The 19,411-nt window shown below is 38.7% G+C and overlaps 1 protein-coding gene across 1 annotated transcript in view; it reads right to left on the minus strand.

The window, feature by feature from the left end:
- EP400 (E1A binding protein p400) overlaps nt 1-19,411 on the minus strand; it is a 50,030-nt gene that overhangs the window by 25,414 nt on the left and 5,205 nt on the right. The window contains exons 3-22 of the mRNA XM_082491577.1: nt 19,009-19,119; nt 15,122-15,209; nt 14,600-14,707; nt 13,511-13,890; nt 12,955-13,257; nt 12,014-12,199; nt 10,479-10,619; nt 10,294-10,372; nt 9,961-10,013; nt 8,796-8,853; nt 7,995-8,084; nt 6,075-6,182; nt 5,134-5,327; nt 4,774-4,951; nt 3,961-4,097; nt 3,407-3,576; nt 2,760-2,934; nt 2,224-2,360; nt 1,415-1,601; nt 274-440 (exon numbers count right to left, since the gene is read on the minus strand). Coding sequence (XP_082347703.1) covers nt 274-440; nt 1,415-1,601; nt 2,224-2,360; nt 2,760-2,934; nt 3,407-3,576; nt 3,961-4,097; nt 4,774-4,951; nt 5,134-5,327; nt 6,075-6,182; nt 7,995-8,084; nt 8,796-8,853; nt 9,961-10,013; nt 10,294-10,372; nt 10,479-10,619; nt 12,014-12,199; nt 12,955-13,257; nt 13,511-13,890; nt 14,600-14,707; nt 15,122-15,209; nt 19,009-19,119 — 3,050 coding nt within the window. The remainder of the gene's footprint in view (nt 1-273; nt 441-1,414; nt 1,602-2,223; nt 2,361-2,759; nt 2,935-3,406; nt 3,577-3,960; nt 4,098-4,773; nt 4,952-5,133; nt 5,328-6,074; nt 6,183-7,994; nt 8,085-8,795; nt 8,854-9,960; nt 10,014-10,293; nt 10,373-10,478; nt 10,620-12,013; nt 12,200-12,954; nt 13,258-13,510; nt 13,891-14,599; nt 14,708-15,121; nt 15,210-19,008; nt 19,120-19,411) is intronic.

A 19,411-nucleotide genomic window follows, 5' to 3' on the forward strand; every position in this document is an offset into this window, starting at 1 on the left:
CAAGAATAAAACTCATCTGCTGGTGAAGTAAAAACTATGGGAAATCCATAAATAAACTTCAAATGGAATTGTATGCCTCAAAAAACTATTAAAATAGAATCCCTATTTTCGAGGGTAAACAAGAAAGCAACAGAATAATAAAACGCAAAGTCAAGTCTGAGGTTTTCTGTGCATCACATCACCAGAGATGCAGACAGAACACTGTAAAAACACAGCAACAGAACTACATCTCCTCCTGTAACTCCAGCTTAAAGGGAGGGCGGCTGTACGTACCTGCTTGGTTTGAGCTTCACTGGGTTGGGCCTAGCTGGTGGTGGAGGGGAGCTGTAGATTTCTTCTATCAGCTTTCTAGTAACCTTTTGTTTTGGCAACATTTGTGCTTCATAATGAGTCATCTTATTTTCCATTCCAATGAGATCAAAAAGAGACAGGTCTGATTCCTAGGGACATTGTAAAATAAGGTTTATTTTAGGTGATGACTGGAACAGTTAAGACCTCTCTATGTTCTATGCTGAATTCATATTTTACTTTTTTACTTGAAATAAACACTGTAAGTTTAAAAAGTAAACTTAATTATTAGCCAAAATTGTCTAGGAACCTCGGGAATATATCTTAAGCTGACTGTCCCATTTTAAGCATCAACATCAGTAGAAAAAAAATTGAAATCATTAGCCAGTTATGGAAATCAAAACAAGTCACATTTAACAATATACCACAGATTCATATACCATAATGTCCAAAGAATTAAGCAGAACTCTTAGAAGGTGTTTGTGAAATATTGAGCTCATATGCCAAACAATAAGGGCCCACATATAATTTAGGAGCAAAAAAATATGAAGGACAGAAATAAGATCAACCAAAAAGATCACCTCATCTGCTCCATTAGTCATACGTCTCTCTAATGCAATTATTTCCTTTGATTCTCTCAAAGAGGGGGATCACTTCTTTAACGATAACACAAATAGAGGTACTTCAAATGGATTAACAGAAGTGTACTAATTTAGTCATTGAATGAGAGTGTTTACTCTTAAGTGACAAAGAGTAAGTCTTGCTCTCCTTTAGCTACTGAAAGCAGAAAGAAAATTACAGAGTGCTGTAAATAGGCACTGTGCTACCCAGAACGTTTTCAGCGTCGGAAAATTCCTGCAAACACGAGTACGATGAAAGCAAAGCTAATTTCTCTTTGAGCAAGTAGTTTATGAGAAATTACTGATTACAAACCACTTGAAAAGCTCAAACTACTATTACGAAAAAGAGATGCAGCAAGTACGCACTTGGTAGGCACAGTTATGGAATAGCGAATCCCTTCTATTCATAAACTTCAAGTAGACTTATGATGTATAAGAACAAAGTATTAAGTACTGAAATTCTACAAGGGTACCAAGAGAGAAAAAAAGTTTACTTTTCTACTCACCTTCCAAATGTCTCTTTCTAGGGCACTCAGTACCAGAGACGCAGTTCTGTATTCCAGTGTTTCTGATACATAAGAGGTACTTGAAAGCCGGGGGGTTATCAGATCAGGGTGATTACAAATCCGTTGCAGCTGCATCAGGACATGCAGGACACTAATAAAGTGTCCACTTTTCAGGGCTTCTTGAGTTCTACCAAATAATTCATACAAAAATAAATTAATCTAAGCACAGCTTTTATGAAGGTGTCCCTAAATCAGCAAGGTGAGGATGTGCAATGCAGACACAAAGGTCTTAAAACAAACTTAGATTTTACCTTTCTAGAGATTTTTAAGTAGCACTGTACCAAATGTAAATTTGGAAATACGAAACTTAAGGACCAGAGCTACTTCACAGTCAACTATGACCTAACCAGCTCCCTATCTTCTACTTGCTTTGCTTATGTTTCATCCCTGCACCTAGCAATAACCACTTGATATCACAGCACAGCTACGTGGGTGGGTGGGAAGAGAAAGACTTTGGGCTTTCAGAAATAAAGACCCACTCAATAGAGACATATCTTAAAAGAAAATAGCAACAAACCTTACCATTACAACTCGATTTTTAAGTTCCAGAGGTAAATGCATGTTTTGCATTAGGCCCATAGCATCACTTGCCTGTAATTTTAGTTTACAATGAAATCATGTTCTACTCACTGGTCACAATGGAAAACTTCAGAAAAACACTCAAACACTTTCAACTGTGACAATCATTTATCATCTTGCTTAAGCACTAAAAGTGACAGCCTTTTTTATTTACTATTTTAACTCCTTACCCTGGTTGTAATATGACATCTTCATACATAGCTTTTTGTCGACTAGAAAGACGACACTTTAGCACATGTTCATATTTCTTTGTTAGCTGCTTTTCAACGTCTCTCTTTGATCTTCGCAAAATAAACGGCTGAATCATCTGAAACATTTCATAATTGAGGGAAAACAACATTCTCACTTCAAAGATGCAGCTTTACAACAGGAAGCTAAAGTCATATCTAACACATTTGATGTGATAAACCTCATATGCCATACACAATCATATTGCTATGCACACAGTTGTATAGGCATTAATTTATTCTTTAACTTCTGCATGTTATGCTTAAAAAACCGAGCCTTGTATTATTTCTAAAAAGAAATCTCCATACTATTCTGTAGCAGAAACCCCTGCTTTCAGCAGAACTTTCTGCCTGAACTAAACAATGGCCAGAAATTTTGAGCTGAACCACATCTTTTCATGTCTTCCCCCCCCCTTTTTTTTTTCCCCAACAGCTTAATGACTGTAGTAGGACAAATGAGAAAAAAAATTACAACATACTCTGTGTAACCTGATGACCAGTTTATGGCAATAATCCTGGTTCTCCTCATTAGCTGCTTTTACTGGAAAATCTAGATAAGGTCTGGAAATTCCCGGGATCAGAAAATGTACCATGGTCCACAACTCCATCAAAGTGTTGTGCAGAGGAGTGTCTATCAGAAGCAAACGATGCTGGCTGTGAATAATAAAAGAAGATTTTTAACCAATATAGCATTTAGCTAGTATCACTACGAAAAGGTCACCAATATTCAAACACTGTAGATTTAGGTTTGTCAGATACACAGAAGAAATAAGTAGTGCTAATAAAATTAAATCTGGGATAAATTATCTTTTAAATCTTGAAGATACCACCAAACTAGATTCCTTACTGCAGTGTATCAGAACATACAAGGGGATCTGTTTGGGAGCAGAGTATCAGCAATGAAGAATTATAGTGTTACGATACTGGCAACAAAAAGATCCTGAGCACGTCTCTGAATCCTGATTGTTTCAACTAAAGTCACTTCTGTAGGTGCGTGTTGCACAGGAACTTGGGCAGACCAAATCAAGAGGTTCTTTTATCAGTTTTCTGTTAAGAAGAGAACTGTGTCACATGAAGAGAGAAAAAAAAAACACTGCCAGTAGGAAAACAATTCTCTGCTCCATACCTGCGGAGACTAAAAAGTGCCTCCCAGTGTTTCTCAGTCATGTTCTTTATTTGTTGCATCTCATCTACTATTAAGTATTTCCATCGCATTTTCATAAACGCCGGGTGGCCTTTGAACAGCTGTTTGTAGGAAGTGATACACACATTGAAGCTGTTGGGTTCTGTCCATTCCTGCAGAAAAGGAAAGAGAGGATGAGACAGAAAAGTTAAGGTAGAACTCTCAAGAATCTTACAAGCTGCTATTTCTTCACTGAGAAGAGAAAGGTGCTATGACCCAAAGCATTCTAAAAGACAGTCTCGGTCTTTGAATTACAGTCAGTGCAGAAAGCAGGTTAAGTTTTGCATGTATTGCTCAATACCAAGGGAGTTCCAAAAATGCCTTTGAAAAATCTAGAACTTTTAGGTGTGAATCTCTTTGTAAACAAACTCATAGTGTTAAAAAGTTCTCATATCCCATCAAGATGTAAGGAACATATAGATAAATGCAGGTTAAAGGAAGAGTCTTGCCATCTAAAATTCTAAATACAACAGTGTAAGAGTTGTAAAATACAGTACCTGTCTTTTTGCCCTAAGTTCCCTTTGGCTGCCAAAGTAGAGAAGTATTTTCAATCCCGGGCACCAGCGTTTCAATTCCAGCTCCCATTTCAATATGTTACAGCTCCGTACAACAACAAGGTGAGGGCCCCAGTTACCTACAGAAGGGGAAACAGAGCAGTTAACAGTAGAAAGAGACTCTTGACAATTCACATGGCTTATATTCTCCCCTGGGTTTTTTTTTAAGTGTAGTGCACTAAATTATCATTAAAATGAGATCCAATAACAACAGAGGTATTTTAATGACTAATCTATCCTTTATTATTTCAGACCTCAAGTACCCCTTGTGCCCCTTATATCTATTTTCCCCTCAACTACATCAACTGCTTGAATAAGAGACACTACCTCCACAACAAGCTTTGCCTTGCTTATATTCTTAAGCCAACCTCAGTACACCACCACTATTAACAATATCTGAGATGATAATATACAAGACACACTTGTTCATCCAACTGTTCATATTTACTCCTTGAATATAACTATCTGTGATCGTCTGGTCATTAAACAATTTGTGAGGCTGTTTTATACTAGAAAACGAGGCTCCAGAAGAATTTTATCCCTTAGAAGGTAACGGCAGATTGATCAACCAGTATACTTGATAAGAAGGCATCCCTATGTCACACAATCTAAGAAGGTTTTTCTGATGTAACCTTACTCTGTGCATTAACTAAAGCCTGATACGGTTCAGCAGAAACAAGTGAGACTCTAGGCTACAATTCACAAAGATAATGCTGGCCCAGTACTTGTCTAAAATCGTTAGGCAAATGAACTTACCTTCATTACAAGCCAAGTGGGCAAAAAAGGCGATAATTTGTACTGTTTTTCCAAGCCCAGCCTCATCTGCCAGAATGCCATTGAGGTTCTTCCTGTAGAGCTTTGCCAGCCAGTCAAGCCCAATCTTCTGATATTCTCTGAGGGGCCCATACAGTAGTGACGGAGTATTGTATTTTATCTGTAGTGGGAAGGATTTGATACTTTTTTCCCCAGACTTAAATTCACAGAGCACATAATAAAGCATAACCATTCTATAGAAAATACTTCCTGTAACTTGTTGCTAAAATCTGTGAAATCATGAGAAAAGCATCCTTTATGTAAAAATAAGCACACACAGTAGCAGAAAACAGGGAGTCTTACCGCTGTTGTTATCCTAGAGCTGCCTTTAGGTAACAGCATTTCTGCTGCAGCAGCAACTTCTGATATGTCTCGCATATGCTTCTTCGGAGGACTTGATCTGTCTATACCCTTGTACTGGTCAATGCTAAGAAGGGAGTCTATGAGGACAACTTCTTTCTGAGGACTCTCCCTGTCAGAGATATGGTCTTCCATTTCTATGAGACAGAAAAATTACACTGGCATTTAAAATAAACGTCAGTATTGGTTACACACAGGAATTGAGATCGCTGGAAGTCAGATAGGGATCTAAAAGGAGGCAGCTAACTTTTAAAAACAATTCTATGATTTTCAAGCTCGTCAAGCTAAAATGAAAATAGCCTAAGCTCAGGATCATGTACGTGTTCTGGATGTTCACACTAGCTAGGCTAACATGATCATTAGCTTTTCACAACTGCTAGAGAGGTCCTCGCATACTACCTAAACCTATCCTCAAATATGTAATTCTACCATCACTTCAATCCAGAACAGCTGGCAACTGTGTAATAACAGCTAGCCATGAAGCGTGCTGTTTAATTCAGTGTAGAGAGGCTCTTCTGTGGTTCACTATCATTCCTGAGAATCTCACACATCTTGACTTTAACATAGGCATTTAACATAAGCTGAGAAATGAGAAAAAAAGACATTTTTCACAGATCATTACCCAAAAATATTTAGTAATAACAGGAATAAAGCTAATTTTTCTAATGATCATTCCAAATGCTTAGCAAGAAAGCTACTATACTTTCCATTCATTTTTGTGTATAACATTCTTCTTCAGTTAAAAAATAAAAACCACTTTAAATGTGGTTCACTCAATGTTTGTTTTCCCCTAGTATAAAATGTCTTTTAACAGAGACCCGAGGAGCCAATCAACTTATTTCACCTTGTAAGTCAGCACAACTTCTAAACAAGAAGTAATTTACCTTCCTCACTGCTATCCTCTTCGCTGTCAGGCTTTGGCTGGGGCCAGTGAAAATTTTCTGCAAAGGCACCTTCATACATCTTTAGTAAATCTTCCAGAGGCAATTCAGCTGAAGGTCATTAAAGGATGTAAGTTTAAAGATATCAAAACTTGTAACAATCAATACCATTGCTTTTAATCTCATTACATTCTTCACAATTGTATAAAGCCAGTTGTCTAATCAGAAGTTAATTGAAGAAGTAATTATTAGGTGCACAATGGCAATATTTACTTAATGACCTCGATTACGGAGAACACTTGGCGTCACACCAAGCAGTTTGCTCGCACCCAGCTTGCTTTGTACCACATTACAAACCCACCATGCAAACTGACAGTAAACCACTGGTTGGGGAGGTAGGGGCATCTAATCCAGCCCAGTGGCTGAAAGACAATTCAAGACTTCAAAGTTTCAAAACTGACCTGTACCTCAACCCCACTAAACAGTATCTCCATGATCTCTTGTCTGACCTGCTGCAGCGGGAACGTGCATGCTGGCGGTGGCCAAGCAATCAGGAAACATCCTCATTAGGAACTTGGCTGACTGGCCAAGAGTTATAATCCCTCCAACTGGCCAGCTGGCTGCAGCCAGTAAGCTGCCAAACAGACCAAACAAATGGATTTGGAAGCTGCATATTAATTGCCAGGCGAGCTTAGCTTAATGTGAAACTTGCCTCTAAAAATCAGCAAGGTTTTTACCATAAGTGAAGTGATCGCTATAGGATACTTTGCATACATGAAGCTCAGCAGAGCAGTTATTGTTACGCTGCTAATAGAAGGGAGTTGCTAACCAGAGCACTGTCCCTAGAAGCCCCTTATCTTAGGTATTTATACCCCAGGAGATCAGCACTTCGGGGCCCTTTCAGACTTATCAGGTGGGTCACAAAACCCTTCTGTGATACTCAAGACAGTTGATGATAACATGTTCAATTTGATACATTTCCAGTTTTAAGTATTTATCAGGCATTCCTAGAACTTAGATTGAGAGTAGCCTGGGCTGCATCAAAAGAAGCATGCCCAGCAGGTCAAGGGAGGTGATTCTGCCCCTCTACTCTACTCTGGTGGGACCCCCCCGCAGTGCTGCCTCCAGCTCTGGGGCCTCAGCACAGGAGAGACATGGACCTGTTGGAGCAGGTCCAGAGGCCATGAAGATGATCAGAGGGCTGGAGCACCTTTGCTATGAGGACAGGCTGAGAGAGTTGGGGTTGTTCAGCCTGGAGAAAAAAAGGCTTCTGGGGAGACTTTATAGCCCCTTCCAGTCCCTAACGGGGCTACAGGAGAGCTGGGGAGGGACTCTTGATCAGAGAGTGCAGTGATAGGATGAGGGGTAACAGTTTTTAACTGAAAGAGGGGAGATTTAGATTTGGTATTAGGAAGAAATTCTTTACTGTGAGGATGGTAAGGCACTGGCCCAGAGAAGCTGTGGCTGCCCCATCCCTGGAGGTGTTCAAGGCCGGGCTGGACAGGGCTTGGAGCAACCTGGTCTAGTGGGAGGTGTCCCTGCTCATGGCAGGGGTTGGACTAGATGATCTTTAAGGTCCCTTCCAACCCAAACTGTTCTATCATTCTATGATTCTTTTAGTGTGAAGTTTTAAAGAAATGCAGTGCTTCAGCAGAGAAATACTTTTTCTCGAGGTACCTTGTATCATAACTAGTTAAGTATACAGGCCGTTTTATAAAGTACAGATGTCCATCATCATCATCCCATAAACTAACTGCTACAACTTTCCAAATAGAAAAAAATAAACATGGATTACATACAACTGACCACCTGAATGCATTCACCTGCTCATTTATAACCCTATTTACAAATACAATAACCACTGCATGCTTTCACCTGTTGTTTCAGAGCCCACCACAGTGAGGAACCAAGGTACATGCCTACCTTCTTTGGCTAGATTAGACAATTCAGTTTGATGGTTTATGTTTCCTTCTTTAGCTTCTTGTTCTTCAATTGTTTCTTCTTCATCTTCAACTAAAATAAAAACAAATGCTAACCTTGGCATTCAAATCACACAACCGAATTACCGTGTATTGGAATTTTGTAATAATACGCCTCTGAAGTTTACTAGCATATAAAATTGCAAGTTAGCAGGATTCAAAACGAATGACACGTATGGAAAACAAGAAAATCGGAGAGTAACTCAACTATACATAGAATGCAGAAGATAAGTGAAAAGGAGAGGAGCACTTTGCCTCAGGACAAAAGGCAGTCTGGAACTCCTAAGTGTTGGCTGACAATGGTCACCAAAGACAGGTTATCCTGTAGCTTTAAACTGGGGATTTTCTTTGTCAGAAACAGGACACACGTGTCGTCACAAGAACGGAACTAAAGTAGAATAACTACTAAAGTAGTTATTCAGTTTGAAATCCTCAAAAGAAATTTAAGACCACTAGCAAGGTTTGAGAAACAAAGGAATGAGGACAGAAAGAATTAAAAAACATCAACAATGATGGCAGCGTGTTCTCCGGAAAAATTTTATTTTCAAATTTTCACTGAAGCTCTCTTAAGGAAAATTTGCTGTCTAATTTATCTAATCTCTCTAAGAAATGCACGAGGGTTGGTATTTGGTTTGTGAAAAGCACTGCATCCGTGCAGTAACGGACTGAAAACCTGTGGTTTCAGGGTTTTAACATACAACTTGGGAACTATGCTATAGATGCACAATTTTGAAAAGTGACTTACCTTCCTCATCAGTCAAAGATGTGCTTGCCTTCCTTTTCCTTCCAGATGATGAACCACCCTAGCATTAAAAAATTAGAATGTGTAAAATCACAGAAGGAAAAGTTAGAGAGGTTTGTTGTTCGTTTTTTAAAGAAAGCAACAAGTGCCTTGTAATCACAACAGCATTCCCTAATAGACACTTAGCACTTATTAGCACTTTCCTGGTCATGCAAAAACAGATACTCTGTGGCAATCAGCCACTTCAAGCGTTTGGGGTTCAAATTACTCAGATCCAGCTGTGGCATGGAGACATAGTACACTCTTTCCCTTAAAAACATTATTGAGGCACATAACTTTTGCCCAGGTTGGAATCGAGGGCTAAATTTTCACTAGTCAATAAAAAAAAGGGATATGGCACAGGCCTACAACTGTTCATTCTCAGCTGTGCAGCACACTGTAGGATGGTTCAGCCTGTGCAAATTAACACCTGCAGACAATGCTAGGCCACAGTTTGGCCGATAACACATGCTAAAGCTTGTTCCTAGCAGGAAATTCAGATGGAGGCACTCTGCTTGGGGAAAGGGACGCATTTCAGCAAGCGGGCATCAGCTGTGCTACGCCAGATGGCTCAGGCCCTCAGAACAATCCCTCGCCCATTTATTTCCAATTGCACAGATGTAGCCAAGGCATCCCAGCACAAGTTTGGTCTGGGGCAAAAGGTATTTCAGTTTCGTTCAGTTTGATCCATTCTCTAACATATACCTACATCTCTCAGCAGATAAATCACAGCTGAACAGTTGAAAACATGCTTTCTGCCCCCCAGAGTTCACCCCTGGTTACAGTAGATGAAACTCCTGCCCAAAACGAAGTCTGGCAATTAATCTGTACGTTTTTTCGGTCTTGCAATCTTAGAATGCCTGATTCAAAGCCATGGAGTAAGTACAAATTCTTCCTTTAAAAGACATGTATCAACTGCAGTGCACTTCCCTGTTAAAAGTTATGGTTCGTAACCAGAAAAAGTGGTATTTGTGCTTATGACAATACATTCCATTGTCAGTAACTACACAGAAATCTGCTTATCACTGTGTATTTAAGGAAAACATTTCACTTTTATCAAAACTTTTTCACACCGGCAGTTATTTCTAAACTAATTTGATGGGCTTTTTTAAGAAACAGAAAGACTTACCATTTCACTTTCTTTTTCCAATAAAAGGTCTTCTGCAGGTTTTGTATCCTTACCTGGAAAATTATATACTTGATGTATGCATTAGTAACTTAGCAATTTTATGTTTCTTACGTGAACTTTTAAATGCATTCAACATAAAACACAAGAAATATTAACAAAACCTAGCACAAAACCATAAAAAAAAACATAACTCATAGTTCATATCTGTTCACAACCTATTATTAGCATCTCATAATTCTATCCCCAACAAGATTAAACCCCACCGAGTGAAATAATGTAAAACAATAGCACCAGAATTTACACCGAATTTCTTATGAAATGGAATACAATTACCTTTCCTTGAAAATCTCTTTAAATTCAAAGCTTTTTTCCTTTTCTCTTGAAATTCAATTTGCAGTTTAATTTCAACAACCTGAAATGTAAATCAAGTCTAATAAAGCACTTAAATTTTATCAATAATTTACTGAAGATGAAAAAACAGCATGACTTGCACAAGTACTAATAAATCAGTATTTTACCTGTTCAATGTTAGACCAGAAGTATTCTATTTCTCTAGCAATTGAAGCAGCAATTCGCCTTAGTTTGTTTTGTTCTTCCCTTTTAGCTCGCTCTTCATTAAGTTTCTTTTCTTCATGATAACGAGCCACAGTTCTTACCATCTAAAATACCATGAGAGATACTGAATTAGGTTACCTCAAAATACGCATCATTGAGTTTCTTAAGATTATAGTGGTTATGAGCAGCCAGATGTTGACCATAGCTTTACACACATAGCGCTTACCTCCAATATTTCTAAGTCTTACCATGCCAGGAAAACAAGAGACATGAAACTCGAGGAAAAAAGAAAATACAAGAACTATAACTAAGCAATCAAGTAGGAAGCTACTCTCTCTCAACACAAAAAAAAATAGAAAAAAAAAAGTCTACTGAAATTAGCAGCAAACACACAAAGAAAACTTTTTTTCAGACAGCACAGATGAAGCCATAGAAATCACACCACAAAATGTCAGAGACCAAAGGTAAAACGAGTTCAAAAAGAGCATACATACATGAGTGAAAGATCTGTCAATGGCTGTTAAAGACTGACTTGATTGCAATCTTTAGCTCAGGAGGTCCCTAAAACATTGACTTCCAGAAGTTTGAAGCATACCACCAGAGGAAGGATCATTTCCTATTTGCCCTTCCTGTTTCTCCTGTTCTTAAAAACCTACCACTGGCCACAAATAGATTAAGTGCTTCAAATCCAGATTTAAATTACATTCAAAATGCAGATCTTCATTTTACAAAATGATACCCCTATTTCAGTGCTTGTACGGAAGAGAGTTCTGAGTTTCCATCATTTCAGAATATACAGCAGAAAACAGCATGGCAATTTAAACTAACGTCGCTCTCTATTACCCCAAACTGGTCATAAATGTAGAACGAGCTACACTGCCATAACCCATAGAAAACTCTTGCTTATTGTAAATAAACATGTTTTACATGTTTCGTCTCACACCACCCCAATTTTCATTCCAGCACTGACTTAATTATTCCCACTGTGCTGCTCTCTTCCCCTATGGAAACAGTTCTCTACCATGTTTCCACTGCTGTCCTTAGAACGCCATGGTTTCTCCTTCATCTTTTTCTGAGATTAAGAAAAAAGAATTAGACAGACAACCACATCCAATGGAAGTTATTTACAAAATTCTGTATTTACTCTTCACTGAGACGGAATAACTGATTTGCGAGATAGGCACAATAGCCGCACTTTTTAAATATGACACAGTCAACATATTGACCGGGTCCCCGAAACAAGTTATTTCATTTCCAGAGGAATAAAATCCACAAAATCCAAAACTATTATTTGCATCCACAATCAATACAATTATCCAGCCTGTTTCAAATATTAGAATATCCAAAGCTGACAACATGGCTTCTCATTTAAGTTAAAAATCCGTGTCTTATATTCCCATCACTTCTGTCTATAGGAAAGAACATTTAAATAGCTTCGCTACCAAGCTGAGTGATACCAAGATCGATTGTTGCGAGTGAAAAAATGTTTTTCAATTACCTTCTTAGCAGTTGCCATCTTCCACTTTCTCTCTTGGGCAAAATCAGTTGCCATCCACTGCATTTCTTCCAGCAAATAATCCCAGTGAGACTTTGGTCTTGGAGCCTCTTGGAGCTTAGGCAGTCGCCTCAGGGACCATAAACCCTCCTTTCTCAGTTCTGCTATTCGCTGATGGATTTGATTTTCCTTAAAAAGAAGTACAGTTACAATGAAGCTGCAGAATGCACCTAAACCAGTAGCCAACTAGAAAAACAATAATCGCTTCCACTCCATCGGAAATATTGACAGCAAAAAGAGGTGTAACAGCATGACACATGCATTACAAAAATCAAGCCTGAGCACTGCATCAATGAAAAAAATTATCAGACTAAATTCAACCTATGCGTAAAAAGAACCACAGTATTTCAGCCTGTATCACAAGAGGTACTTTGCTAAATAACAGGATAAAAAAGGTTCACTGGGCAGCACAAAAAAAAAGTTACAAGACGTACGCAACCTGCAATCAAATAATTGGGTTTATTCACGAATTGAAATTGCAGCTGTATCTATCCATAGAAGATAAATACATCTTCACTATTGATACTGCTTGATTTTGTGAAAAAACAAGTTCTCTATGATGTTCCTGTTACACAAGCAAAACAACATCTGCAGTTGGCTATAAGAATAAATAAGGTTGCAGTCACCTCGAATGAGTAAATAGAATCAACATAATAGAAAGAACACAACAATGGTATGAAGACCAGCGAGTCTTCTACAACTTCTCTGAATGCCCATAAAAGCAAAACTCAGTATGTAAAGCAGATTAAAAAAACAACCAAACACACACCCCACTCCCCCAAAAAATAGCCCGTTTTCGTAACTCGAACACATCGCTCATGTTAATTGTTATTTTCGTGTTAACTGTTCATAAGTTTCAAGGAAAAGCAAAAAAAAAATCTTACCAGCTTTACTTGCTCAGCAAGCTTGTCTTGAGAATTGTCCTGCGGTAATACTGCTGCATTCTGAGCTGGACTTTGTGTTTTAGGTGCTGCTGCTACTGCTAAGCCTGGGGGTTTTGATGCGATAGGAGACAGAGACTTGTTAGTCGCCGGAGAGGTCCTGTTTGTTTGTACTGGATATGTAGAAGGCGGTGTTGTGCCCGAGATAGTTGCTGGCGCAACGGATGAGGTAGGCGGTAGTGTATTTGCCGTAAGACGCTGAGAAGTCTGAGCGGGATCTGCAGATGGTCGTGTCAGAGTCACAGTCTGCCCAAGAAACACACTTGTTAGGGATGAATTTACGATTCAATACCATCTTAGTCTACGCTACAGCAGAACATAATGCGGACTTAAATTTAATTTAATAAAAATTTACACCTGCATTTTTATAAGGAAATTATTTAAGTGTCCAGTGGAATTGATAAAATAACACATTTCATATATTTTGCAGAAGATAACATTCTTAGATTTTACTGGGCAGTGAAACAAACATATTTTCACCTCAATAAAGTTCACATACCTGTTGTTGTATTGTAGCTTGCGGCTGCGACACTTGGTTTGTTGTCTGTCCTTGCACATGGATTGCTGGTGGCACCTGCTGTTGGAGTGGTGCTGGAAGTGGAGTGGAAGTCAGGGGTATGCTCTGAGGCTGGATCTTCACCTGAATCTGAGGCTGAGCTGGAGATTCCACCATCTGTGGTTGCTGCTGTGAAAGCTGCAGGGCAGCTGGGAGAGACGTCATGGGGACATTCGCAGGTTGCAGTCTCCCCGGCAGCTGCGGCGGCGGCGTATGCAGACTCGCGGCGTTCTGCACGGGAGGGCCTTTAGATGGGTCATACTGTTGTTGACTCTGTTTCTGTCCAGTCAGCTGTACAGTTTGAGGAGTGGGAGGCATTCCGCCTACGGAGCAAGAGAAAACACAGCACAGATGAAATTAAAACGTCCAATGCTCTCTACTGACATAGAGAGGAAATCAACTGCAAACAGACTAATTTGTTACTTACTTTGCCACAAGACACCATCACTTGAAAATACCACATCACAATCACAAAATAAATCACCATTACAATAAACAACAAAGTATTTCATGCACAGGACTGCAGCTAAAATTTGGAGCACAGCAACTACAAAAAAAAAGGTGTCATTCTGCGTCTTCTGAATTTCTTACACTTACAAAAGAAAAAAAAAAGGACTGGTGAGCTAATGGAATTTAACCTAAAATAACAGCATCAACTCTAAATAATATTTAGTACTTTACACATTCACTCTAACACGTATTTTAAAGCTTGGCATGACTAATGAGTAAAAATTTGTCATGGTGTCGCAAATTAGGAGGTTTCCTTTTCATAAATCATTGGCTCAGTTCCAGAATTCTCAGACTAACCATTTTGCATCAGCACCTGTGACGTATTTCCATGCCCACATGCACTTTTGGAGCCCGTCACTTAGCTCCTTAAACAAACCAGGCATTGCATACCAAGTATTAATTTACATGGAGAAGTGTATGGTGGGACTAGGATCTTGGAAGGCCAGAAGCCCAAGTTTCTAGTCCCATCACTAACATCTCCTTGTTAAATTAATGTGCAATTGGCATGTGGTGACACAGTACCTTGTGCCGTTGGCATTAGCTGTTGAAGAGGAACTCCTGAAGCCACACCCGGGTGCTGAAAAACCATCCCATGACGGCCCACTTCAATTCGTGGTCTCTTAGACGAATCTGTGATATTCAAATTCCATTTATGGCATGGTATAATGGAATGGGTTCAATTTTACAAAGCAAACTACTACACATGATTCCAACATCAGCTCAGAAAGCTACGACTACTATACATGTGTAGCATTTACGAAGAACATGCTCCAAGGGCAGAGTCCCTCAAGCTGGCCATCTCCAATCTTCTTAGCCAGAACAATCCACCTAAGAGTGTCTCCATGCCTGCCAAATCCAGTCCTATATATTGTGAGTGGAGTGCGCTCTTCACACAGCACCATTCACAATCGATAGTCCTGAGGATTTGGCATTTCCCAAGGTGAGGCAAAACCGTATGTCAAGAGTTACAGAACAGTGGGCTCCATTACTGTTTGGGAAAAAAAAAAAAAAGGACCAAAGTGAAATTCTGTCTGCAGAACATACCTGCTGGTGCAAGTGCCTGCTGCCTCTTAAAAGCTTCAATTTCTATGGTGTTCACAGTCCCCGTTACTGGAGTCCCTGTATGCGTTTGCTATCGGAAAAAGAAAACAAATCACAAAAGTTCAATCTGTAGATTGTCTAACAGCAAGATGTAACTTACAAACGGATCTAAAGAGGCCAGCACGGAACAAATCCTTCAGAACAGCTGTACAACGAAGAAAACAAGACTCATTCAATATCTGCTTGAAAGTTTCAAACGTCCATAATGCACAGATACTCCTCGCTGAGTTTAAAGTTTAAAACAGTCACTAAACTGAAGTTGGTTATGTATAGTACACGTCTACATTTTTTAAGTGATAAACTTGCCTGATATTTATTTCTTTTCTTTAATAAATTGGAATTTTCATTAATGTATTACCCTTCATCATTTGCATAACATTGCAATGAAGTCAAAATGATGTATTCATATAGTACACAGCTGCAATAAAAAGCTGACATGACAAAAATTAAACGTTGTGACTTCATTACAGGATTAATTAGAAGGGAAATTAGATGAGGAAAGAGAATTTATGCATAAGCTGTGTCATAACTAACAAGGCAGAAAAGTAAGAAATGCGAGTCAATACATTTGTGAAAGCCAATCCTTTTCACTCTGTGTGAAACATCAGTAACACACAAATTAACTCTCATCCTGGAGACAGTTTAAGCCTCCACCGCTGTCACTCTCAGGACAGAGCTCCATGAGTGTTAGCCTTGAAGTACTTCAGGAAAGACTGCTAAGACTCAGAAGATGGAATAAAAGCCTCTCACAAGTTATGCAAGTTCCAGCTTTCCAGGTGCCAGACTTGTACTTGTTTGCCCAGCCGGAAAAATGAGTACCATGAAGAAACTCGATGAGGAGAAACACAACATTGCCATAAGGCTAAGGTGACATCAGGGGTCATCAGAAATTACTAGACATTTTGTCTGCGGACAAACATCACACAACTATGAATTAACAAACCTGGAAGAGCACTACTGATATTGGGATGGAAAAGAAATCACAGGGGGTTGATTCAGCACGTTGGAGTTTCGCTCCAGTAGGATTACATTGTGCACGAAAATTTTATTTTAAAATTACTACAATTAATATTGGCAATGATGGCAGAGAAAATATCCTAGATAATCCTTTCAGCATCAAACTTAGATGGCAGACTTACATATAGGGTTACTGAAACAAACAAGTTTGGGTATATGACGATTCCCCTGCCCTTTGGGCCCTCAGCACTACTGGCAAGTACTTATTAATGTCCAGCAGTGTCTGTGCAAGCCCAGTTCTTTTCAGTGAGTTTCCAAGTCACATTTTTAAGTTCTCATCAATATTTAGCCATGCTATACCCAATATTCTACTACGACACATATTATGAGAAAAATAAGAGTCCAAAGAAAGGGCTTAAGAGATTCTGTCAGAAAATGCAAAGATGGACTTTACGCATGCCGCTCCGTCCTGGGAAATAAGCTAATTTAACATTCAAGTTCCTTAAGTGTGAGTTGGTATTGGCGAGAGCCTCTGCCATATCGACGTACAGTGAGGGTTTGCAAATGTTGTGAAAATGTATTATGACAACATAGCAAAGACAGCAATTTCCCAAAAGAATCTTCTAGTTTCTTCACAGGTCTTTCCTTCTCTGATTTTTAATAGAAATTCTATCAATGTAAATTAAGCCTAAGGAAGTAAACACCAGCCTATGTGGAAATACAACTGTAGCAGTCACAACCCTGCATCTTCAATGCTCCATCAAACGTATTAATAAACATAGCCAACATCACCTCAAATGACTGGGTTTCAAACACTCCTTTTTGAGCTGAATATATCTCATGCCACTCAGATTCTATAAATAGCTTTGAATTAATAACATTTAATCTCTTTGCTGCCTTTGTGGCCACTCTAGCGATACAGCTATAGCCAGAAGATGTGAATTTTCGTTTTAAGAATCTCATGCTCATATTCATCTCTAATGGTCACAGTACACTGCCATCTCACACTCGATATGGATTCAATTTTCAAATGTTTGTCTTCTCACAAGGCAGACGTGCAGCATATTTCACGTCCAAAAGCCAGTGCCCGGCAGAGCATCATACACTTAGGCATTTATAGAATTTTCAAAGTAAATCACAAAAACTTATTTTGTACCACGCTACTGAATTAACAAAGTCAGTTTATGTCCTATTTGCATCAAATGCTTTCTGGGACATCAGTTTAATAAAGTATATTCTCCACACTCTGCTTTAAATGCCATTTATTTCACCTGCACTCTTACTCTGGATGATTGCATACTCACAGTTTCAGGCTGCATCTCTACTTTAGGATTTTTGACTGACATTTTCTTAAAAGTACGCCTCCCAGCTGTCTGCATTATCATCCCATAATTTAGGCCAGAGGCTTCAAAGAGCAAAGATGTTATGTCTTTATAAATTGCAGTCACACACCACTAATATTAGACTAAAACTGTCCTAACTTTAATTAAAATAATGTAGTTCTCCGGAGGTCATGATTATGCAGCACACTCACAATAATCATTGAGTGCTGCACTTACGCACTCAAATTTGAATGATGATGCTGATCGGGACACATTACTTCTCTATAAACACAAAGACTGATGAAAAGAGATTATACTTTCTTCAAACAGTTTGTGCTAAAAGGTATTATCCCAATTGCAGAGTTATGTACGTTTTTAGCATGTACCTGCTAGTTTCTCTGAAATGGTATAACACTTTCAAAAATACTTCATCGCTGCTGTAGCTATAGCTTGGTGATAACCCTAATCACTGCAATAAATAACCTGATATAATATCACATATTTTAAAGAACTTAGATGAAGCCTGACTACCTAAGGAGACTTCCAAGCCATGTCAGCAATGGCCATAAGAAAGAGCTGTCAGTGCAAGCCCCTTTACTATGCAACTCGTGTGTAAAATCTGTCAGTGACGTCCCATTTGTTATACGCGGGAATACAGCCCATCTTACATTTCATTTAACCCTCCGTTTTCCAACGCCAGTCCAGACTCTACAGCTTCCGTGGTACAGCAAAGTAATTCACCCTGTAACACCTGCTATTCAAGTGTATACAGTCGAGGTAAAAGGTAAATATTTCAGTTGCAGAGAAATTAGGGTATAAGACTACTCATGGTATATGAGCAATGATGTCCGGGTAGCACAGATTTGCAGGCAGCTGCATAAACCCATACTAGCCTGAATTTAAAAGCTGCATCATCACTGATCCACAAAAATTTTAATTGATTATCAATGTATTTCTTTGTTCGGTATCCCCTAAAAAAAAGAAAAAGCTGTAAAAAATGACTTGTATAATAAAAATAAGCACTTCGGTTTCTTCTTCCCAACATTTATGGTAGAAATGAAAAACAGTTAGTTATTGAAAAAAAAATTGTGTCAGAGGGTTATTTTTGTTGTTTAAAACATTTCAAGGAAGGCAAATCCAAAAACTTCTGTAGCCACACTCAAAACCTTTAATAGATAAGGAAAAAAAGAAAAGAAATTTAGAAGAAAACCACAATTACAATGCCACAGACAAAAGAATCCATATTATCACTATGCGGAATGCACAAATGAACCAAATGCATTAGGGGAAACAAAAGACAAACAAACCAAAGTGAAAACATTCAAGCTGAAAGTTAATGAAATAAGCCAGCAACCTGGAGACAAAGATTTAACTTCCTCAAGGCTTCATTAATATTGATGCATTCGAAGATTGCAAAGGTTCTTTTTTGGTTTCGTTTAGATGATAAGGGATGGGCTCTTGGGAAAATTCTAATTCATCTAAGAAATATCAAATCTGAATGAAGAAAAAAAATCTGGGATGAAACTACATTTTAGAACCATTGAAAAGTACCTGAAATGGTTGCTGCTGGGATGAAAAAGCAGCAGAAACATTTGGAGGAAGCTGGGTTGCTATAGCGACAGGAGTACCAGTCTGCCCATCCTTTCCTGTCACAACCTTTACCTGAGAGAAATATTTGGGGAAAAAAAAAAAGAAGGGAGAATCATTTTCTTTTTAAAAGTTTTTTTTCCTTTTTTTTTTTTTTGTACTGTTCAACACACTCGTTTTGGACTGGTGGTACCTCACTGAAGAGGGGATTATAATTAAACCACCATCAGTACGACTCGGTTTGAACGCAGGCCGTTTTTGAAGAGTTCTGTCTCTCTTTTAATAGCAGAACAGTGCATGGCCTTGACTATTTATAGTGATTTTTCATCACCGGAAACCATTTCTTAAATCTAGTCAACATAAAAGT

The sequence above is a fragment of the Vanellus vanellus genome (genome assembly GCF_965231255.1).
Source record: "Vanellus vanellus genome assembly, chromosome: 16".
NCBI lineage: Eukaryota > Metazoa > Chordata > Aves > Charadriiformes > Charadriidae > Vanellus > Vanellus vanellus.